This window comes from Lepisosteus platostomus, chromosome 7 (genome assembly GCF_059453375.1).
Source record: "Lepisosteus platostomus isolate fLepPlt1 chromosome 7, fLepPlt1.hap1, whole genome shotgun sequence".
Lineage (NCBI taxonomy): Eukaryota > Metazoa > Chordata > Actinopteri > Semionotiformes > Lepisosteidae > Lepisosteus > Lepisosteus platostomus.
This window is the reverse complement of record NC_142617.1, coordinates 33,015,871-33,040,287: the sequence shown is the minus strand read 5'-3', so window position 1 is coordinate 33,040,287 and position 24,417 is coordinate 33,015,871. Positions and strand designations below refer to the sequence as shown.

The window sequence follows — 24,417 nt, the reverse complement described above, 5'->3', positions numbered from 1 at the left end:
AGGATTTTTTTGTTCCCTGTCAGGTGGCAAGCAAGTTTAGAAGAGCAGTGAGGCAAAATTATAGAAGGGGGCTGTATGGAGGCCTGTGTTTATACCCTCAATAAGGAACTGCTTTGTTGTAGTGTATTGGGACAAAAGCTTACAGTGTCTTCAAACTAATGAAGGTTAATATTACAGCTGGGCACCGTCACACTGCTGGATTTTAAGCGTGGCTTCATTAATTAGTCCCCAGTTATGTAATTGATTCTTAACTACTTTATCAACATTTCCATCCATTCATTTCCTATCCACTTTATCCAATTCGGGGTCCCGGGGGATATCCGAGCAAGCAACAGACACTAAGCAGGATACACTCTGGATGGGATGCCAGTCCATCGCAGGACAGACTGATTCTGATGGTAGTGTGGGCGTCTGTGCCAGTTTTACCAGAAGTCAATTAATTAATTAACAGTATGTATGTGGACTGAAGGAGGAAACCAGAGCACCTGGAGGAAACCTTTGTGAACACGGGGATAACAGACAAATTCTATGCAAAGTGCACCCCAGGTCCATAACTGAACCCAGTGTACCAGCGAAGCAAAGCAGCACTTATTAATTAATTGACTTGCGTAACCCAGATTCTGCCAGTGACTTTTGTAAAATAAATACTTGCAGAAGGACCAAGGTAGTTGCCCCATAACTCAGAACTTACCCCCCGGGGGCAGACATACCAGATTGTTTTAGAAGGTAAATCATCAAAAACACATTAAGCACAGGCACGCATTGACTTTGTTTGATCAATCCTTGGTATTTTAAGGTAAACTCTTACAACTGTGTAATTTTTCCACATATTCTTAACTTGACTGCAAAATTTAAATAAATCTATCGTTCTAGCGCATTCATTCTATAGTAATAAATATCATTTATAAAGTGTCTTTCCAACCTTAAGGACGCTGTACGCAGTGCTGAAGAAAACATAAAAATAAACAAAAAGTGCAGGATAAAGTGTCTGATAGATCAGACAGAGGCCCTAGTAGAAAGGCGAGTTGAGAGATATCTCAGGTTTGAAGAGTTGACCTGCTTCAGGGCTGCAGGAGTAGCTGGAAGATGCCTTCAAATTGACACGAAACAGTACAAGAGTAACGCCTACGAGCGAGGCATCTTACCTGAGGCCAAGGGCTGCTGCTCCCTGGAGAACTCGATCCCGGCCCCGATCAGGGTCATGATCTTCTCAATCTGAGGAGGAGGAAGGACGAGAGGATGGGGGGGTATAGCAGAGAGAGAGATCAGACGACATCCCCCACGCGGGGCGGCACTCTGGCCCCACCTCAGACTCAACACTCACCCCACAGATCCCCGTCAGACAGTGCCAGTCTCACCTTTCCTAGGAGAAATCCTGAAAAAAGGCCGACTCTGTCCCATCACATCCCAATTTCAGAGCACCTTATTAATACGTAATTTCAAAACGCATTAGGTGTGCTTGAGCATTCAGGGCTCCTGGGAGATGAGGCATCTAACCACACGTGTGCAATGTAACGGGATTTTTTCCTGTGTCTGCAGCCCAATTTTCATCTGACTTTCTTGACACAGCAGAATGTGTAATAAGTGCTCAGAAGGCTTGGATAAAATCACTCAGACTGCAGCTTCATGGAGGGTCAGACTACAGGTTAAAGGAGCCCAAACCCTTTGAAACCCCTCCTGTCTTTAGGATGTTCAGTCCTGAAGACAGCACAGGGAAAAGAAAAGCAGCTCTCCTTAATGAAGCAGTCACACACCTTCTGCCTTTTCCCCCCCAAATGTAGACACTGCAGTGGAGTTATAATGTATACCCACCCTCAGTGTCCTGAACTGGCAGCTCACAGTGGGGAAAATCAGGTGGTGCAGACTGGCGGCTGTCTGGACCCACATACAGCTCATATCGAGGTCAATAATAGCATACAACTATCATACATTTCTCAAGAGGCACATATTCTTAAGGCAAAGTTTTTCATTTGTGCTCAAGTTGCTAAGTAGAGTATGAGGACCTGTGCCAGGATTAAAGGGGATGAAAACGAGAGGACACCAATTCTCTAGCTGGAATGCAGAGTTTGGCAGCCAGTTTCTTTGGTGTGGGAGATTATTTGCAATTAGTAATGGGGGAATGATGGCATAATTAAATTAATACCCAATAAACACTCAAATACTGTGGCGAAATGGGCCTAAAGATTTTGTAGTTGTCTCCCCCAATCTACAGTTCTGCCCAGAGGTGCCACATAGTTGTAAACGGAAACATTTGCCTTTAATCACCATTCTGTAATTCAACTGAATCTTTTCTACCTTTCTTGATTGAACAGCATTTTTAGTGGTTTTCTTGATTTTTTTAAACTTTACAACAAAAGGTAATCACATCTTATAAACTCTAAACATATAATCGGTGCTCAAACTCTAGGCCCCCCAGAGTTTGACCCCAGGCCTCTTTGGCTCCTCACTGATGGCAACAACACAGAAAAGGGACAGGAAGCCCATGCAGACCCCTCCCACCTGCTTCCTCCCAGCATGCACTGCCTACACAAAGGACAGTTTTTCAGCAAAAAAGGTCCCACGAAATTTCTCTGACAGGACAACCAGGAAGTTCACCTCCACTCCTCCCCAATTTCATTAAAGAAACACTGCGTGTGTCATACTGGCTGTTTGTCATTTAACGTCTTCAGATCCCAAACAAGTGGATCTCTGTAGGTTTTAAGTTAGGGTTTTGGGATTGGGAGAGTTCTTTTGCTCTTTAATAAGAGCAATACGCTAGCCTGCCAGATTCGGGTGTCCTGAGAGGAAAACTTCGGGATAACCCCTCTCCCCTGAGCCACCAACACAGGAAGCAGCAAGACTACAGTTCCTGCCATGTGGAACAGAACTGGCCCACCCCCAATGTTTAGCCCCAGCAATGAGCAGAACTCCACTGACTCAGGCCCAGTGCGCCTTTAGGGACAACAAAGCTGATGGCTCCAGAGGAGAATTTGCAGTGCAGGTACAGATTTTGGTTTGTCCCATTTTGCTACAAAAAAAAAAGTCAACTCAGTTCAGGAGTTTCCACCTGGCCTGAGGCAGCAGGGTCTGCGGAATGTGGGAGCTCTTGCCCCAGTTTGCTGTGATGGGGGGGCTGTCCCATTACAGGAGACAGGGTCTCAACTCTGCAAACAGGCCCGTACAGCTGGATTCTGGCCACTCTGAGCTGCTGTACAATAGTGGGATAAAACTGTGGAAGTGAGGAACTGTATCTTAATAGCAGGTTGATAACAGGCAGCAATAAAATCAGACTGGGTGGCACTTCTATGGCAAGTCTATGATGGCCCACACTGAACGTTTGGTTTCAGGAATCACCCTAGGAGAAGGGTCCTCAGCTACGTGAATTCAAAACGAAATGCGGGCTACTCTGTCGTTTAAGTTAGTAAAAGGATGCAGTTGAAATTCATTGAATTTTCCCTTTTCAAAGAGAATTTCCAGGACAAATATCTGTATTCAGAGACACGGCGGTACTTTGAAAACTCTGGATCATCCTTCAAGCTGGAACAGACTTCCAGAAAGACACTTAAGTTTTTACATGCAAAGAAATGCATGGAGGAGCTTTAAGCTTAAATCTCCGAGCTTTAAGATCCTGCATCCTACATGTGGAGCTTTCTGGTTCTCTTTGCATTTGTTTGAGTTCCTCCTGCCTCCATAAGACATGCCAACTAGGATAATTTGGCATTTCTTGAGGTTCCTCGGTAAGATAGGGATCCTGTCCAGGGTACAGTCTCACCTGCACCCTAGGATTTAGATTAGGGATAGATTGTGGGGTGTCACGGCCCAAAGTTAAACATTTTTATCCCAGTTGGCCCCTTGCTTTATTGTTGTTGAACATTGAAGAACTGCTTCGGTCTTCGAACTTGGACATTAGATGGTTTCTGCGTGACCCCACGTCCACGTGCAAATAACGTCTCCCTTCTTCCAGTCTTGCTTGGAGGCATATTGCTGACAAGAGGGTTCGGATTTTCACCACAATCCCTCGTGAGGCATGCACGCATCTGAGTACACTGGAACATGAGGTTGGGGTTTCTACTTTTTCCATCCTCTTGGGAGTCGAACGGAGTCGTCGCAGAGTTGCAGGATTGGAGACCAGACCACAAAATGACCAGTGACGTCAATACCCATGTCCCCCTGAACACAGGACAGACATTCCTTTTCCACACTTGGACGGACTTTAAATCTCAAATTCGGTCACAATGGGACTGCAGGTCTGTAGTGGAAGACTCCGAAACTGCTAGGAAAAGCAGGGGCAGAGCTGGGCTGATATCTTCTGCTTGAGAGGGGTCAAGTTCCTAGTGGGACACTACTGAAGCACCTAGCACGAGGATACAGGGGTCCCCCTTTCTATGTCTTGAGGATTTTGTGCTCAAATTGATTTGTGTTGTGAAAAAGGGACTGAGTTGAACAAAAACAGCAGTGGGGAGAACGGCAGAATCCAGCCTTGGGGCTCGGCAGGGGTCTCAGGCCTCTGTGCTGCGAGACACTGGGGAAACCAGCCTGCAGCCGCGCCCATCTGACGCCCCAACTTCCCTCACACCCAGCGCCCCCTTACCGCACACTGCTACCCGCCCCAACCAAGAACAAAGCAAAATAAACACAAAACCAAAAAAAGAACAGCTCACAGGATACCAAAGCATATTGCTTAAAAGGTGATCTTACGCTGTGAAAGGACTTAGCTCTCCGAGGTATTGCGGTCGGAGGCATCGGTTTCTCTTTCTGCTGGAAGAAATTCAATCGTCATTCCGTTTTTTACAAACCATCGCCACTCTCGCACTGCCAAGGCTGAGCCTGACAGCGTGTGTGGAGTCTACATCACTAATACCTTGATGAGGCACCGTGTCCCGGCGTGAACTGAGCGTTAAAACCTAGCATGAGCGTCTAATTCCACAAAATATTCCTGTGCCTGTGGTGTAAAAAAAAAAAATCCACCCTTCTGCCTCGGGCCCTGTATGATTCACAAAACCAAGCAAACTCAGACGGGTATGTTTGTGTCTGCTCTGTTTTGTGCTTTGTTTTTTGTCAAGGCTGCTCAGACACACCTACACTGTGTCTGTAGAATTAATCCCATAACACATCTGCCCCTGAAATTTACAGCATAGCAAGAGTGTTGTGCTACTCTGAAGATGAAAGCAATTGGGAGGGCGATGCTCATGACTGGTGTAAGATGCTTCCAAAGTATCTCGGTAGCAGTTTAATGAAGTGATGCCAACATGCACACCCTGTGTAATCAGGCACTCCCCTGCTTCCTCTTATCACCTGGCTCAGATACACTGGCTACAGACGGTCTGCTCTATGGCACTTAATGTGCAAATTAAGTGGTGTACAAAGAGTTCAGAGGACACACAGAGAAAAGACCCAAATGCATAGTCATGTTCCCTCTTGGCACAGAAATAGATGGGACTTCTGCTGCATAGCAGCTTCATCCGTTTCAGGTTTCGACAAACTATCTTGACTGAACAGAAAAGCAGCACCACTGATATAATATTAATTTCACACACCTGTCTCTGTTAATTTACTTAAGCTGATGCAAGAAGCTTCAGACATCTTGCACCTGTTGTCGATATTCACACAACCCGTTTTACGAACCGTGTTGCTCTCCATCTGCGACCAACACTGTTTTTTATAGGCAAGCGTCTGTGTCAGGCCCTGTGTGTGATACATTAGGCCAAGTTTCCCAGATACTGATGTTTTTCTGTTTCTTGGTGTGTTGCACATATCTCCACGTCCAGGCAGCCTGGCGAAAAGAGGCAGGACTCTGCATGAAGTGAAGAGCCCAGCGCTGTGACAGCAGCAGATGTCTGAGCTTAGTAACGGGTCAACCCAAGCCATCTGCTGGGGCCCGACCAACGGAATCCCAGAAACACCCCCTCTTCACACCTCTGCAGACCCACCGCCCCCTTCCATGCCCTTACCACCCCACCCCCCCTCCATTCTAGGGAAGCCAAGAACGCCTACGGAATCTCAACAACGCAAAGGGAAAGGAAGCACGAGAGCTGTCCTGAGAGGTCTGCATGCCGTGTGACCTGACTCACAGAGCGCACCAGAACCTCTGTGATTTCTCTTAAAGAATGATACAGCACCTGTTCTACCCAGCATGCAGCAGAGCATTTTGTTGATCGCTTGACTAAACTTGATGGTTCCAAAATGACCACACGGGGTCATCAGCTTTCATCGATTAGACCTAGATGAGTACTTCTCAGAGAGACCAAACAGACAAAAATCCACTGCCAAATGTAACACTTCACAGTTTTAAAGCTTCTCTCAGGTGCTACAGTCGTCTGTTTATTTGTCAGGTTATCTTCAATTTTGCCTCCTTCAATTGAGACCGCAAAACAGATTCTTGCCTCATCATTTAATATTTATGGCCATCCTATTGAAAACCATTGAGGAGACAGCAGACAAGCCATTGATTAGAGCCCACATAAAAAGCCTGCTTGTCTGAGCCAATAACAATGTCTGTGTTCCTCTGGACAGAACAGCAGGAGAGCCCTGGATCATTACAGTGTCTTTAAAGGCCACCAAGGGATGACAAATTAAAACATACAGTATCCTAACCAACTGATTGGACTTTCTTCATTTCATACTTTCAACACAGCTGTGTAAAAGGATACTGCCAGTATGTCAAATAAAGATGACCAGCGCAGCCTCTCGACACACCCTCACGTGCTAGAAGGCAGACAGCACAACACACAAACGTCTGGAAACAAGAGGAAGGTCATTGGGCCCATCTAGCCTGTTTGGTAGTTCAAATTTAATTGACCCTTGAGTCTCATCCAGTTGTTTTTTTAAATAAACCAAGGTATCGGCTTCAGCAACACTTCAACACGGCACGTTCCACTCCAACATTGAGGTAAAATTGTTTTGAATTTCCAAAAGTGGATTTAAAGCACGTCCAAAATATAGCATTTTGTAGTGATCATGCTGAAAGTACAGATCTCTGTGGAAGATAATAATAATTGCTCACACTTATATAGCGCTTTTCTGGACACTCCACTTGAAGCGCTTTACAGGTAATGGGGATCCCCTCCACCACCACCAGTGTGCAGCCCCACCAGGATGATGTGACAGCAGCCATAGTGACCAGTACACTCACCACACATCAGCTATCAGTGGGAAGGAGAACAGAGCGATGAAGCCAGTTCAGAGAAGGGGGTTATTAGGAGGCCATGACTGGTAAAGGCCAATGGGAAATTTGGCCGGGATGCTGAGGTTACACCCCTATTCTTTTCAAGAAACGCCCTGGCATTTTAAATGACCACCGAGAGTCAGGACTTCGGTTTTGGAATTGCAACCCAACTGTCATCCAACAGCAACTCTGTCAAACAGCTGGCTCAGGACAGTAAATTGCGTGTCAACTCGGTCGTGTTTCAAATATCTGATATAGCTCATTTTGTGTGAAATCAAATGCAGGGTTTCTATAGCTGACAATTTCCGTAACCTGGCAGTTCATTTTGCTGCTGTAGAATATTGCCACTCTCTCGCCTACAGGAGAGCCTCTCCCTGTTGTACCCTACAGTCCTTTACTGCTCACCTTCAAGCACAGTTCTGACAGAGCACACTTCCTTGGCCGGATAAGGATGACTGCCACACGGCGATGATGGCTATCACTAAATCGCGAGAGCAGTTGACCGTGGAAAAAAAAAAAAAACAGCGACCAAAGAGGAATTTCCTGTGGCATAACCAGTGCTAGAATTGCTTTTATTTGAGGTTAACTAGCAAGTCTGCCCTTTAGGCTTTGCTGTCATAGGACTGCTCCTCAAGCCCAAGTCCTTTTGATTGTACTTAATTGGAATAAGATAATGGCTGCGATTGCTTTCAAGAGAAAAGGCAGTGATGAATTTCCAACACAGACAAGGAGGGCTCCACAGATCTAACCAGAAGTGGTTAGATAATAGGTTTAGCAAGACCCTTTCATGTCCAAGCCTTAACCTCCGGGAGAACGACTGCACTTAAAGCCACAATCCATGTGACTAGAAGAGCAGCCATAAGATGATTCCATACTCTCTCCCTGCCAGTTAGAAATGGGCTGCTCATTATACACCAGGCAGATACAGTTACTTTTCACAACACATTACAATCATCTCCTGAGCATGTCTGTTGCCTAATGTTGTAGCTTGGTCTTTGTCAGCTCTCAGAAACTAAGGAAGGCTGAGTTTGGCCAATACTGGGAAGCAAGGCCTCTGATGGCAACCAGGTTGTTGCTATAAGCGGTTTTGGTTGACCAGTAGGTGGCACTCTCTCCTCTGGACCTGGATATCCAGGTCAGGTCAAGTGTAGAAGGTACAGTTAAACCTGGGTCCTGACTACCTTATCATTACAAAGCCCACGGCACTGTTCATTAGAGTACAAGGGCTCACAAAGGTGACATTTGCAAGATAAAATAATGGCAACTGCTTTCAGATTTATAAATATCACAAATTTAAGTCAATAAGATTGTATACGTTAGGACAGAAAATTGAGAATGAACAATAACGTCACAGAAGTCAACACAAACATCTAGCCACCTGCTTTTTATGGATTTCCTTACACTACAGCTCTGAGACAGCCAATTCGGCTTCACTTCATACTCTGCTTGAGTAAATCTTAAACGTTATAAGTTACCGAAGACACAAGGAAAAAAGCGTGGGCCTAAGAAGACCTGATCCAAGCTCTTGCTGAGTTTCCAGCAAGAAACAGTCTTGGCCTGTTCTTGGCTGGGCTGCAGTACCGCAGACAGAGATGACCCAGCGCGAGTGTGGGTAGGTTCAGAGGCAGGTGCTAATCGGAGACACAGCCCTATGAGTGTCCAACATGCAGACCACTGCCCTGTCTAAGGCCTTCCAAAGGGTCATCCAGTCCAAATCACACGATTGCTCCACAGCAGGGTGAAATCACTGGCAGGGAATGCACTCACATGGGCACACTTTTCTATAATGAGCCAACGTGAGGATCCTGAAGCGTACACCGAACCAGCCGGATTCTGGAATTCCCCTTCCTGCCCTCGGTGAAACTGAGGTAATATCCTGGGGCACAGGTGTTCCTGATCAACGGGAGAAAACTCCCTGCTGGAACAGCTACAAAAGTCACAGCCCCGGCTCTTCTGGGGAAAAAGGTGAAGAGAGTTCGGTTAGTTCTCAGATGACTCGGATGGTCATCCACGGGATTAATATTAGGATTGCAAAACTAGTTGAGCTCCAAGTATATTTCAGTGGATTCATCGTAATGTGACAGCGCTCTGCGTTTTCTTTTGATCCCAAAGAGCTTTACGTATAGGAGAGGACCCACTTCACCCACGCAGCTGGGTGACATACAGCAGTCCCTCTACTCAGCACTGGTGCAGAAGTGGAGCTGAAGTAAGGGCGAACTTCAGGGAGGCCCGATCGTACAAGCCCCGAGGGGAATTTAAGAAGGACACTGGGGTTAGACCCATACTTTTATGAACAGAAGAGAGTAAATGACCAAGTGTTCTGGTCCTGGACAGTCCCAGGCCAGCACATTTACCAGGTTACCATGACACAGCCCAATTCAAAAGACTTCAGGAAATTTACGTGATAAACAGTTGCACATGATTTGTTAAATTAAGCGATTTACACAACACAAGGAACACAGATGTTCGGCTCATAAGGACAAGAGTTTCCTCCAATGAACAAGTTGCATGATCGATTGTTCAGCAAGTTTAAGTTATATTTTCCCCCAGTCTATTTGAGATGGATGATTTAGGCTTACCAGTTTGGGGCAAACCAAGACTGAAGACTCCAGAATTGACACTGCACCAGAAGGAAGTCTCCTCTTAAAACACAATGTCCCCCATCACTATAATGGGTTATCAGTCAGGAACTCTTGGTTCAGACCCAAGCGCACCACCTACAGGTCCACCAAAACAACATACAAGTACAACCTGGTTTTCCTTAACGGTCTTCATCCCAATTGGCCCAACTTTAGCCTGAGAACTAATGAGATTGGGCTAAAAGATGGCAACACTGATCTCATTAAAGCATATGTATTGTGAATGATGGCAGCACAGTGGTTAGCCCTGTAGCCTCTCAGTACTGGGGCCCTGGGTTCAATTCTAGGCCTTGGGGCGCTATCTCTGTGGAGTTTGTATGTTCTCCCTGGGTTCATATGGGTTTTCTCCTGGTGCTCCGGTTTCCTCCCTCACTCTACTGGTAGGTTAATTGGCTCCTGGGAAAGGTGGCCCTGGTGTGAGTGTATCTATGTGTGGCCTGTGGTGAATCCCACCTCGCACCCGTGGCTTGCCAGGATAGGCTCGGTCTCCCCTGCGACCCTGAATTGGATAAAGCAGATAGATGGATGGCTGTAGAAGGATGGGTAAACAGATTAGCCAGAGAGAGAGACGCATGCAGGTCACAGCACAAAGGAAATCAAGAGCCGCAAGAAAAGCATTCTGCCGACGCACTCGGAAAACAATGGGAAGGGCAAAGTTCACAGGGTCACATGGGTCAACAGCTGCGACGCAGGGCCTGCGAACGCTGTGCGACAAGCGACAAGGCAGATTCCAGAGCAGATGGCTGCATGACACCGAAGGACAAAGGGCAACCAGACAAAAGTGCACGCCAGGCTGCCAGTCTGCAGTCGCCAGACACCCCGGCACTCTGTGAACTCCTGGAAGCTTGGAAGAGGAAAACAAAGTCCTGCGGGGGAAATGAAGCCCCGTTGACACAGCGAGCGACACTCGTGTTAGTGACGCGCAGGCGACTGGTGCCCGATTGGTCCTTTTTAAAAGTTCTTTATGTTACAAGCGCTGACGATGACAAGCAGAAGGTAGTCTGAAGACCCTTTCAAATGCCAGAAAGATGGTCAGTCCCCAGGTAGTTCTTCACCACATCACAACTTGAATTTGCCATTTGGGGTAACCACCTTATATCTAGCAGCTAGGGCCCCCCCCCGTAACAAAAAAAGAAGCTGAAATGTTACTACCCGTCTTACAGGATTCCTTGGAGAACCAAAATAAAATGTGTGTGGAACACTAAAATCCCCCTAACAGAGTTACAGCAGTGCACGGCTGGGATGGCGGTGCTGAATCACTCAGCAGCCAGAGCGCGTCATCTCTGCTCTTTCTCACAGGGCGGAAAAGTCACAGGCCTGCCCACTCCACGCTCCCTCTCTCTGAAAAAAAAGTCCAAACTGGCTCGCTATTTCAGCGCTGATCAATCAGAGCTGCCCAGGAAAGCGGCTTAAGAGGAGAGGGGAAGCTCTACAAACTTTGTGAAAGGCTGGAAAGGAGACCAGAGCACCAAGAGCCCCCCCCCCCCCCCCAACTCATCCTGTTAGCTTTCCCTGGAGCCTTCTTTTGTCCAGTGTCCATTCACCGCCGGAACAAAGCCCAGTTGCCGCTCGTCACGTCTGGCCGGAGAGAGGACCGCCGAGAGGCCACATTAGCAAGTCATGAGCAGGCATTGTACTGGGAAGGAGACAAGAGTTTCATGCCAGCTCAATCCTGGCGCCTCCAATTCGGTCTCCCGGGGAGCAGCCAAGGGGATTGTGCCTGCATGGGAATGTTCGCCTTGCCATGTGGGAGGGCAACATCAGAAACCATCTCCGCAAAGAGAGCGATTCCTGAATGTGGGGATGTTCCCGCAATGTCCACCCATTTTGGAAGTGCTTAATCCAGTTCGGGGGGCGCGGGGGAACCAGAGCCTATCCCAGCAAGCAACAGGCGCAAGGCAGGGTACAGCCTGGACGGGACCCCAGGCGATCAGAGGGCAGACACAGCCACAGACATGAACACACACCAACACCAGGGCCAATTATCCCAGAAGACAATTAACCTACCAGCATGTCTCTGGACTGTTGGAGAAAACTCACTCAGAGGTGGCTCTGTGGCTAACGATCTGCGCCTGTGGCTGGAAGGTTGCCGGTTCAAATCCCACAGCCGGCAGAGGAATCCTACTCCTTTGGGCCACTGAGCTAGGCCCTTAACCCCAACTGCTCCAGGGGCGCCCTATAAATGACTGACCCTGCGCTCTGACCCCAAGCTTCTCTCCCTGTCTGTGTGTCTGTGTGTCTCATGGAGAGCAAGCTGGGGTATGCAAAAAGACAAATTCCTAATGCAAGAAATTATAAAGGGTTAATAAAGTGATGTTATTAAAAACAAATTCCACACAGATAGCACCCCAGTCCGGAATTGAACCCAGGGCCCGGGATCAGGGCCTTGAACCCGGAATTAAATTATCTATTAGAAATGAAAGATAATCCTCTTTGTTTGGGTCAGCTGTCACCCCAGGTGGAAGTGAGTGAAAGCTGAATGGGTGGCAGCAGGGTGGCCCCCGCTGTTCCACCACAGAGGAGGGCCCCAGAGCAGCCAGGTGACACGATGAACTGGGAACGGGATTGGAGTGCGACAGGGCGGGAAACTAGGCTGCAACAGCTCAGTGGAGACGAGCGAAATATCCTGGCTCAGGACTGGGCAATCACACTCCCACTGCTAAACAGGTGAATCCTGTGCGTATTAACGCTGCTGCAGGCTTTTGTACAGATAGTACTGAAGCAGAGACCCAGACGCATGAGTCGATTCAGAATCAACTGAACTCTAGTCAAAACAGAGTAACAAACCCGAAACATCCAGCATTAATCTGTAGGCAGCTGTCAATCATAGGGCTCCAGGCTGCAGCAGGTGACCAGGAAGTGGTGCTCTTTCCCTAGATTTCCCCCGAATTTCCCAAACATCCTAGTATGTGCTGTAGGAGGAGACATACACCAGAGAGACCAGATCCTAGGATACTGTTTGCAAAATTGATGAGTGACTGGTGACACTCAGGGTTTGCACAATCTGGCCTCCCAAAAGTTGCCTTTCAATCCGCCGGGTGAAGCAATTCCTTTTTTGATGAATGGGATCCCTTATACTCAAAGCACTTCAAGATTCATTGGGATGCAAAACACGATATTTATGCAAATACAAGGAAGTAGACTACTGCCAGCTGTGCAACCTGATCCTATTCCAAGCAGGTAGAAACATCCTGACCGCTCTGCACTCTGCACTGTTGCTGAATGCACTGAGGCTGTCGCCACACCCACATCATTCTTCCCCTTCATTCCTCTCTTGCAGCTTTCCTTCAGTCTTTTCAGAAACGTTAACTCACAGCAATCGCAAAAGGACAGGGAGTCCAACCAGGCACATGCTACAGGACGCTAAATAAGCCTGAGAGCCATCTGATACAATAAGACATGTGTGGGTGGATTAGGACATTCTCTTAGCATGCATTTGAACCCCAGAGCCGATCTGTCTTTCCTCAAGGCCTTTCAACTACGAGAGGAGCCTAATGTTCACTACAGGGCATTGATAAGTCATATTGATTTAATATTCCAAGGTCAGAAATGGAGACACCACCCTGCATTATGGAAAATAACGGTTTCATGATTCCAGCCCCCTTCTTCCATTTAGTTCAACATGTCCTCCCAACCTCCTTCCAACGGTGTTATTTATTGACAAATGAAAGGGCTCTTGCAGCAGCCCGAGGTAAGAGGAGAGTACTCAAGGCTGACCTTTAGAGCCCAGGTTATCAACCAGAAGCACTGACTTGCTTCTATTCTTAGACTGCGCCATGTTCTCATGTCTTCCTTCACTGAACCACTACCGGAAATCGAATAAGATTTGCTCCAAAACTCAAAATCCTTTACAGCCAGTTTTGCTTCCTGAACCGTCTCAGCATGGTAATTTGTTTCCCCCAGGAGGAATTCAATTCCTCCATCTTGACTCCAGCAGCCTGCTGATGTGAGGCACGTTAGGAAGGGCAACACTTGATGGTCAAAGGATCTCATTCTGTTCGTCTTTCTTATTGATTTATACATTTCATTCTTTCTGATTAATTGAAAGGTATCGGGCTTTGAGCAACCCTAGTGCTCAAATATCCCAGCTAACCTTTGTCACCTGTGCAAGTTAATCTGGTAATGTCTTCCATCATTCACCTGCTTTCTGTTATGGAAGAATAAGCACGTCGCAGACTAAGAGAAAGCTCCGGCTCATTATGGTGCTGACTACAGTTACAACAGACAGAAGGATCAGAAGGGGACTGCAGGAGATCAGAAGCACTGCTCCTTAAGTGAAGGGCTTCGACCAGCGACTGCTGTGATGGATTTATCAACACTGGAGGAACACCGAAGCATGACAGTCTGATTGTGAGTCTCTTCCGATCTCGCTGGCTGTTATTTCCCACAGGGCTGAAAGAAAACTGCGTATCAGAGGCCCACAGAATGTGTGCACGTGCTTAGCAGCTCACCGGCTCTTCCAGCAATCCTTTTCACTCCCCCGTTTTGTCTGGGGGAGGGTCAAAACGCTAGTTTTCAGTGTCTTCTGAAGATGAGATCAATAGTCACGACCGAGTGGAAAGATGAGTGGGTTTTTGTTTGCGATTTTTGGTTTTGTAATACAAAGCTCTTGGGAACGACAGAACCCTCAGACAGCATCCCCTCTGACACATGAACATGAAATCGCAAGAGCTGAGCTGTTGGGAGAGCTGCGAGCCAGTCTCTCAAGAGTTAAAAAGAGCTCAGCCCTGTTAGAGAGGGTCCGGTCTCTCAGGATCAATCGTTCAAGAAGAAGCCAGGCTTGAGCAATCCTCAGCTGGAATACAAAGACAGAACGCTGGTGGTGCACAGTTACAGCGGTTCCCAAATGGCAAAAGCTATTGGATTTCAGACTAGGAACTGCTTTCCAGTGTTGATTCTGGGCACAGCTAATCTGCTGCAATTATGAGATGTCAGGTTGCAGCAAAAGGCATCTCTACGAGCACGAAGGGACTTACATCTTCAGAGTCCGCAAAGGGACACATACGGTTCAAGTCCAGGCAGATCAAGAGGCAGGGTGTGCAACAAAAACACTGGCAAAAAATTAAAACCAACCCAAAAAAACAACTAACAGTTATTTGAGCTCCCCCAAAAACAGCTCCTTTCTCTCCTGCAAATTGTCCTGCACCGGTTGTGTGAACATTAATTCAACTCCTGGTGTTTGGCCACAACTCCATTCCTAGCCCAAGGCTGCTCATTTTAATCTGGCAGGCATCTGCAGAGCCCCCAAAGGAATCAGTTATTTCAATTAAGTAAAGGTATAGTTTGTATTTCAAGGTAAAAAAGAAAGAAGGTCTTGTCAATCTCTGCCTAATTACATTCCAGGTGATTACTGCGCTGACATTTGAGTGGATGGAGATGTGGATGAAAAGCTTTTCCATTTTACACACGCACACTTAATCTCATTGCTACAGAGAATCAGATGAGTTTGGCACCATGTCCGCCTTCAGTAAAACTCCATCGCTGGGCGGCTGTGGCTGCCGAGAGGTCAGAAAGCAGGCTATTATGAAAACGGTTCCCTGATTCTAATTGGAAAGGTTTCAGCAGGGTTCAGTAACTGCTGGGGAACTGGTTCTTGTGCAGAGCTTGTTTTCACACAGGGATGAGACTCTAGGTGTGGAGATACCAGATCACAGATGGGGAAGCAGTAAAAAAACACAGACTTGCAGGACAGGTGTCTAACGTGTACGCGGGCAGCTCCTACACCTTTCCCTCAGCCTCTAATGAGGGAGTACTGCTCTAATAAAACAAGCACCCCCAGTTGAGGACTGTCCATGTTTCCTACCAGACTACAGAGTAAAATCAGCCTCTTGGATGAGTGTCCATTCACACCTCCGAAATGATGTAGAGGACAGACACTCGAGTGGTCTCTGCTCCCTTTTGTGCTTGGTGTTGCAATGCAAACAGACCTTAATATTTCCACATTTATCCCCAAGTTCAAATTCTCCAATTTACATTCAACACAGGACACACTCCTAACTGCCCGATTTAACTTTCAGAAGACATGGATAATTCAATCAGTTAGTGTGGGACTTTCTCGTGATCCTAAAATGCGTTTGGCTGTTCCTCTCTGGACGGATTCCTGAGTCCAGAGCAGCGGTTTATTTTCTATAGCATGCCGAGCAAAATTGTACATAATACTCTAAATGAGGCCTTATTAGTGTGTTATACAATTTTAAAATAACACCCATCCATTTTCTAACTGCTTTATGCAACACGGGGTTGCAGGTTTGTATGGGATGAACATACAAACTCCATGGAGATAACAACCCAGGAACTGAACCCATAGGCCCCAGCACTACAAGGCACCAATGCTAACCACTGTTCCATTGTGCTGCCCCTAACATAACATATGCTTTTAACTATATACAGCACAAAACTGTCTGCCTTTTTAAATAATTCCCCACATTGTCTACAAGAGGTGAGTGACGCACCCATATAAACACACTGGTGTTTTTCAAATTAATTTTCATACACTGTATGTTGTCCATATTCTCCTGTTATGCGCCCATGCAGTCACTGCTGCAGTCCCGACACTGATCTACTGGTAGACAAACATCTGCCGCACACAGAAATCATGGCTCGTGTAGGTTATCCAAGAGCAGCTCAGCTCAGTTTCACAACTGTTTGTTTTAATTAAAGCAGCAGCATCTCAAAAATGTGACGACAAAAACTGTGATTAAAGACAACAAGGTTGTTTAAAGAAACATATGTCCTTTCGGCTCAGAAATCGGTCCAATCTTTACAATCAGGGCTGCTGATCAAAGATCCCAAGGACACAAAGGCCTTAATGGATGGGCACTGACTGGCTGGGAAAGTATGCAGGCTTCTCACTGGAAAGAGAGCTGAGTCTACAGAGATTCCTGATGTGTGACAGTGAGATCTGGCGTTCATTCCTCTAACTTCAGCACCTTGCCTGCACTTACTCCCTATACAAGCCTAACAAAGAAGTCAATTAAAGAGCCACGTGGTGCCAATCGTTAACTTCATCACCAGCACACATGGGCGAGGGACGAGATACTTCATTATTGTGCAGTAAAAACAATTATTTCACAGCTCGCTGAAATGGCTGTAACGCTGCGTGGAGAAGGGGGAGGAAGCATTTTGTGCGAGTTCGTTAAATTTTCTATTAAAGGTGCCTTGCTGCCTAAGGGGAAATATCAGAAAGATTTTATTTTTTACATTGTTGATAACGAAGTTCCTGCTGCAAAAACCTCAGAGACATGATTATCAATCAGCTACTGAAGAACCGAACGAATCAGATGGGGCCGATGGCTCTTATCGCTGGAAGAGGTGTTAGTGGGGCCAGCGGGGGGCGCTCACCCTGCGGTCCATGTGGGTCCTAATGCCCCAGTATAGTGACGGGGACACTATACTGTAAACAGGCGCCGTCCTTCGGATGAGACGTAAAACCGAGGTCCTGACTCTCTGTGGTCATTAAAAATCCCAGGGCGCTTCTCGAAAAGAGTAGGGGTGTAACCCCGGTGTCCTGGCCAAATTTCCAATTGGCCCTTACTAATCATGGCCTCCTAATAATCCCCCTCTATGAATTGGCTACATTACTCTGCTCTCCTCCCCACTGATAGCTAATGTGTGGTGAGCGTTCTGGCGCACTATGGCTGCCGTCGCATCATCCAGGTGGATGCTGCACATTGGTGGTGGTGGAGGGGAGTCCCCATTACCTGTAAAGCGCTTTGAGTGGAGTGTCCAGAAAAGCGCTATATAAGTGTAAGCAATTATTATTATTATTATAACTGGTCTTGTGCTCTCATGATGAAGATCCCGAAGTCTACATGAGTGGCACAGTGGCACAAGAGTTAGCTTTGGGGCCAGGGTACAATTCTAGACCTGGGGGGTCTATATGTGTGGAGTTTATAGGTTCTTCCAGTGATCACATGGGTTTTCTCCAATAGTCCAAAGACATACTGGTAGGTTGATTGTGTGTCTGTGTGTGCCCTGTGATGGCCTGGCATCCTATCTAGGGTGTACCCTGCCTTGCGCACGCTGTATGGTTGGATAAACTCTGGCTCCCCCATGACCCTGAACTGGAAGACATAGTTAGAAACTGGATCGGTGGATGACGTCTACCTGCAGTTGCCAAGTATGTGCTGTTAGGATCAATTACATGGTCATACTGACAGAAACCGCTTTTTCGTTCTCAAATCCCCTGGTCCAAACCTGCTGCTCGCGGTTTTAATGCTCCGTCTTTATATCTACCTCTTTAAAATAGCACTTTGTTCAGTTTTTCAAGCATCAGGCTCAGCCTGCCGACGAACACTTCAGCGCACTGACAACAGCTGAATCAGAGCGTGCATCTGGAGAGGGCTGAAAGACAGGCGGGGGCACTCTCAGCGCCAAGCGCCGTCTGATTTTAGAGAGCAGAGTGGCGTGGCTTGGAGGCTTTGCTGGGATGGGTCATCTGGGTCACAGCCAGTAGCGTTTGAGAGGCTGCCTCGGTTCTGGTGCCAGCGCCTAGCCCTATTGCAACAGACACCCTACCCTTTCACTTACAGGTGATACAATGTCAGCACCGTGCTGAATATCCAGCATGCGCAAAAGCACGTTTGTTTCTGGAGTCCAAGCCTTGTGGTTCCAAGCAAGGGCCCTTGGGGAGGTAACCAATATTCATGCCACAGAAGCAGAAGATCTGCAGGCAAACTGAGCACACCTGGGGCTAATCAACTAAACAATGGACTGGTATTGGAAGGAAATCGGAGCTCCTGGTAAACACCCACACAAACAAAGAGAACGTGTACACTCCACACAGAAGGAGCCCTTGTCTGAAACTGAGCTATGTGACCCAGGGGTGTTAACTGGCGTTCCCCCATGCCGCCCACAGAAGAGTCATACAGTTTATAATCTTTGTAAACACAGTTCTGCTGAGCAGATGTCTAAATCCCCCCCTTATCACATACCTTCCCAGCACAGTTCTTCAGATTCTTAATTTACAATAACGAATGTCCCTGTTTAACCGCTTACATTCTGCCAGGTTGCGGAGTTAAAGCCCCAGTACAGGCCCCTGCCAAGGGCTACTCAGCCTGACGCCCTGCGCGGGCCCCAGGACAGACACCCTCCTCCACGGGCCTGATGGGAAGGCGGAGGAGACACAGGTGCACCTCTGGCTGCTGAGAGTGGCCGCACACGGATGGCATCTTTCGAACAATAAGAAAGCCAGTGATACAAGTATATATATAAAAAAAAGCAGATCAGGACACTCTCCCAGTGAAAAGACAGTGTTTTGCAAACAGATTTATCCAGCAGGGATCTTTGTCAAACCAGTAACTGAGACAGAGGTGTCCTGCAGAGTGCAGGTGGGCCGTTGCACCACCAGGGGGCGCAAGGAAGGAGGAGGAGGAAGGCAAGAGAGCGAAGATGGGTGAAGAAGAGATGAGGGACAGGAGATGTGGGGAGGGCAGAGCAGAGGAACTGGGGTTTTAAGTGGGACAGGAGGGGAGAAAGGCGGTGTCAGAGATGGGAATGCGAGATTGGTGGGGACATGTGATGGTACGAGACACAATATATTCAGCCCCCTGCTGCTTGACCTTTTAGACAGCTGGACAACAACAGGGGGGGAATTATCCCCTTCCTGGACAAGAATGGCGAGACACGAAGAGGCTGTGCAAGACCGCGCACGTCAAACGTGCTGTACACCTCGGCCTCGAGGACAGAGCGCATCGCCAGCTGTTCTCCATAAACACAGAGGGACTTCATGAGTCTACCTGATCCCCTGTCTGCCCGTAATCGCCTGGAAGGCAGAGCCATTTACTCCTACATTAAATGAGAACACATAAGCTTGTTAACTTCCATCGCAAAAAGCCCGCCTGGCTTTTATAAATGAGCCCCCTAGTCAGTAATAAAGGATTTTTTTTTATATTCCATCATTAATTCATTCAAGAAGCAATTAGCTTTCAGAAAGCTGGGACATTCTGTATTCAGCCCCGATCGTCTCACGCAACAGAAACAGCTCAGGCTCTGAAGGGGATGTCAAAATAACCCGTGAAGCACTTTCTTACAAGCAGCATCTGAGACCAGTACAGTGTTCTCTTTTTAAGCCCTGACTACATAAAGACAGATTACAACGTGACGGATACAATAGCAACCGATCCCGTAGTTTTGCTGGAAAGAAAAACTACTCCCGCTGCTCCATTTTGGTTTTATGAACAGCGGACTCTTGCTCAGGCCCAAAAGATGTAAAAAAAAAAACACACACAAATCTGTCACCCTAGTGCTTGGCTGTTCACCCAAAACAGCCGGCAGCTTAGAAAATCTGGAATGGCTCAAACGGCAATGCAGCAGGAGTGCTGTTTCTGGTGGAGTCACTGAGGGCTCAGGAAAGGCCCCTTCCCTGTAGACCTGTAGAGTCTGATTGTCTCCGTGGTAAGTAAAGAGACTGCCCCCCCCACCGCAAAATCAAGAGAAAAACAGGATGCCCTTGAGTGCAAGTCACACCCCCACCCCATGAAATCTGCACATATTTCTCTCACAGGCCAGCAGCTGGAACATCAGGACAGAGGAATTGCTGTTTCCAGCATCTGCCCTTGTGACAGCAGGAGGATTTCCAAGGATCGGCACCAAGTACAAACACTAAATACAAAAACAACCCGAGCCAACGGCACAAAAACAAGCCAAGGCAACAGCACGCATCAGAAAAACTCCAGACGCAGCAGTGTCAGGTAAAAAGGTTTTGATCACTCTCTAGGAAAACTGTGTGTTCACCGTTGGCCAATTGATCTGGATTTCACCGTTTCACTGTCCCCCACCCAGTTTGTGTCTTTAAACGTTACAAGAAAAATAAAAAAAACTGCAACAATAACCATAATTAATAGCAATGTCTTACACTTATATAGCGCTTTTCTGGACACTCCACTCAAAGCGCTTTACAGGTAATGGGGTCTCCCCTCCACCACCACCAGTGTGCAGCCCCACCTTGATGATGTGACAGCAACCACATTGCACCAGTACCCTCACCGCACACCAGCTATCAGTGGGGAGGAGAACAGAATGGTGAAGCCAGTTCAGAGAGGGGGATTATTAGGAGGCCATGATTGGTAAAGTCCAATGGGAAATTTGGCCAGGACCCCGGGGTTACACCCCTACTCTTTTTGAGAAACACCCTGGGATTTTTAATGACCACAGAGAGTCAGGACCTCAGTTTTATGTCTCATCTGAAGGACGGCGCCTTTTTACAGTATAGTGTCCCCATCACTATACTGGGGCATACCTAATGCCCCGTCACTATACTGGGGCATACCTAATGCCCGTCACTATACTGGGGCATAAGGACCCACACAGACTGCAGGGTGTGTGCCCCCTGCTGGCCCCACTAACACCACTTCCAGCAGCAACCTTAGTTTTTCCCAGGAGGTCTCCCATCCAGACACAGACGAGGCTCACACCTGCTGAGCTTCAGCGGGCTGCCAGTATAAGCAACCAACCGTGGAACACAGCTGCTATCCACACTCCCTCTGAGAGACCTGCAGTAAAGGCATCGCCACTCTGTAGCACACTGCAGTGCTTCTCCTCGAAAATGTTAACACCACCACTGTAACCTTGAAACATTCGGTCTGGTTACAGAAGGAGTTTCAGTTTATCCTTAAAACACAACCAAGCCTATATCCATCCTGCCATTTTCTAATCTCATTTTCTAATTCAGGGTTGCAACCTATCAGGGCTAGAGCCTATCCCAGCAGGGCAACAGGTGCAAGGCACTGTACACCCTGGACAGGACGCCAGTCTATCGCAGGACAGACGCGGACACAAAAAAAAAACATTCCTGCATCTGGAATATTTTCCACAAACTCCATGCTTTAGAGCAAATTCTGCAGAAGACGCAGAGCTCGATATTGCAATGATACGGGCTACAGATTCAGAGTTCAATCTTCCCTGTGGCCAGACTGCCCACATAATTAAGACATCTAATAGAAAAGTCTTTATCTTCAGTGTGGACAGAGGGTAAAAACTCAGATTCATAACATAAATAACGTAGCACAGGTGCACACACAGAGCTCCTGGCCTCCTGATTCCCTGTCTCTAACCCTGGCATGCCAGTATTAGCTAAGTTTCCCTGCACTGTTGCCTTCTCTAAAGTTGTTTATAGCTCTTTATAGGCTGGAGGGAGGCAGTAATTAGCGCTAAAGAGTGCCAACTGTTCAGATCTGTAGCTTTAACCCAGGCCTAAGAATTGTTCCTGCAGTTCAGTGACTCGAGAATGCCTGCCAGTCTTATAAGAGCTGTTGAGATCAGGGGTTGCCACTACTGGTCTTGAAGACCCACACCTCTGCTGCCCAGTACTTCAGTTCAAGACTTTCAGTGACATAACTGGAGCCTTAATTGGACCCTAATATACCAATGGAAAGTAACTCAAACAAAATCATAAACATCTAGGCAGCAAGAAGGCTTGTACATATTCCAATAAAGCAACTCGTGAGTTCAGTTAAGGCTTCGATGAGGTAAACACCAGCAGGTGAGTGGGCCCTCCAGGACCAATAGAGCAGCCATTTCAAACAAAACAGGTTGAAGACAGACTGAGTTATGTGTGCTAAAAAATATATATATATAGCAGGGTATTTCTGAAAAGCATTACAAAATATCTAATAAAGCTGATCAGTTCCAGGATTTATGTTTCCGACCTCACAGACAGTAAATTCTGAAACAGATTTGCGGGGGCAATCGTGAGGGCTGCAATCTAAAACTATTGCCCAAAGGCCGATGCCTCACATCAGCAGTCTCAGTCAATAATCCCCCCCCCCCTTGGCCCCGATCAACAGTTACATTGTGATTTATGGCTGCCTAATTTAATCTCGGCTCCCAATGCAAAGACCACAAACATGACCTCTTTAACATCCACTCAGGCAGGACACTGCGAAGCACACAACTGGTGTCGGAGCTTCAGAAAGGTTAATCAGATTCTTCCATTCGAATCAAATGGAGTACAAGGCAGGAACCCACAGGACTGGTCGATAAGAAGGGAAGAAACCAGCCCACGCTGTGGATGGGCCACTAAAGGACTCAGCACAGGATCTCCGCACCCTGTAGTATTTTCTTGAGTATAGAAAAAGCCTTGATCCTCAAGGGGTACAGTTATACTTGAAGAGCAGAAGCTCAGTGTAACCAAGCCCCAGATCTTGCAGATCTGTGATTGTGCATTCATGCCTTTGCCAGTGGGGCGCTCTGAGCAGTGTTAAAGAGTTGTCGTGCCCCGTTAGTCAGGGGAGGAGTGTCTGTGTTTAAGCTGACCCTTCCCTACATTCCCTCTGTCAGGCTCAGTGCAGTGTCTAGTCTGTCAGTCAGGCCGCTCGTACCTCCCACCCAGCCCATCAGGATCAGCGCCGTGGGAACGGGCTCGTGAACTCCCCCTCCTCGCGCCGCGGGTTGGCGGGTGGCCCGTGGGGCAGTGCCCATCTCCACCCCCCACCCCACCCCGGCTGCAGGGTGCCGGGCTCTTACCTCGTCCCACTCGGAGGCGAAAGAGGGCGACTTCTCCAGCCTCTTCTTCCCCCTACTGCAGTTGGACACGGATTCGCTGCGGCTGCCCAGGCCGTCCTCCTCGCCGGGGGGCGACACCAGCAGGTCCGAGTCCGATTTGGAGAGGCTGCGGGCCAGTTTGAGGTCGCCGGGGGGCCTGCTCCGGCCGCCGGGCAGCGTGCCTCCTTCCCTGCTGTCGGGCTTGGTGTGCACTACGGTGGCGTAAATGGCCTTCGGGTCAATGGGCACCTGGGGCCCCTGCATGGCTGCCCCCACGGGAGGGGCCACTTCCCCCTGGCCTTCTCCAGTCACAGTCCTGGGCTCCTGGCTTACGAGGGGAGCCTCGCCTGGCACGGTGAAGGGCTCCTCCTTGCTCTCGAGGACGGGCGAGGATCCGTGTAAGAGTCCCGAAAACTGCTCTGGTATCCCGCCGGCTTGATCCCCGTCGCTATCTGAAGAGGAGAACGAAGACACAACAGCAGTTACTAGAGAAGGGGGGGGTCACTGACAGCGAGTGACGCCGAGTAGCTGGGCGAGAGGGTCTCGCAAGAAGCCGCCCACACAGTCGGAACAAATCGGTTATTGTTTGCGGGGGGAAAAAAAAAAAACTTAGGGAGAGGCTGGCCGACTGTCTCCAGCGCCCCAGAGAGTTGCGAAATTCCGACCCCCAGCTTGCGGCAGGCCGCCCTCCCTCATCCCGCCTGCCTCCCGGTGTTGTTTGCTTTTCCCGGACTCTCTCGCTCCCTTCCCCTGCTTTATAAGGTCAGGTTCCAAGGAAGTTATGCGGTACTGAGGATTCCCAGCAGGAAAACCGACTGGCCTGCAACAGGATACGACGGGGCAAAAAAACACGCGCGTGCACACTCCATCCTGTTACAAAACTCTTTGGTCCAAGGAGGAAAAACTTCTCTGATAACTTCTGACTCCCTTATCCTGCTGCCACGCTATCAGCTCTTCCCACAAACACCGATTCCAAGAATCTCTGCACTTTCAGTCTCAGGCCCAAGCCCCTGATCTCTGCTGGTCTCTGATACGAAAGAGCTACAGTTTGTTGTGATGTTCCCCTGGGGGGTAATGTCCTTTCTGCAGAGGAGACCGAACCGCCGCCCACTTCCGTCACGGGTGGGCGTCCCTGAGCCCGCCAGCACCCCC

At 48.1% G+C, this 24,417-nt stretch overlaps 1 protein-coding gene across 14 annotated transcripts in view; it reads right to left on the bottom strand.

Annotated features, from left to right (window-relative positions):
* Positions 1-24,417, bottom strand: part of LOC148658551 (ankyrin repeat and SAM domain-containing protein 1A-like) — a 133,045-nt gene that overhangs the window by 42,069 nt on the left and 66,559 nt on the right. For 12 of the 14 annotated variants that reach the window (XR_015940099.1, XM_088639885.1, XM_088639891.1 and 9 more), the window contains 3 exons: positions 23,248-23,717; positions 4,678-4,737; positions 1,146-1,215 (listed from right to left, as the gene is read on the bottom strand). Coding sequence is in view for 13 of the 14 variants with exons in the window: in XM_088639885.1 (XP_088496011.1) it covers positions 1,146-1,215; positions 4,678-4,737; positions 23,248-23,717 (600 nt within the window). In the remaining variant the exon portion in view is untranslated. The remainder of the gene's footprint in view (positions 1-1,145; positions 1,216-4,677; positions 4,738-23,247; positions 23,718-24,417) is intronic. The other 2 variants (XM_088639888.1, XM_088639892.1) reach the window with 2 other exon arrangements.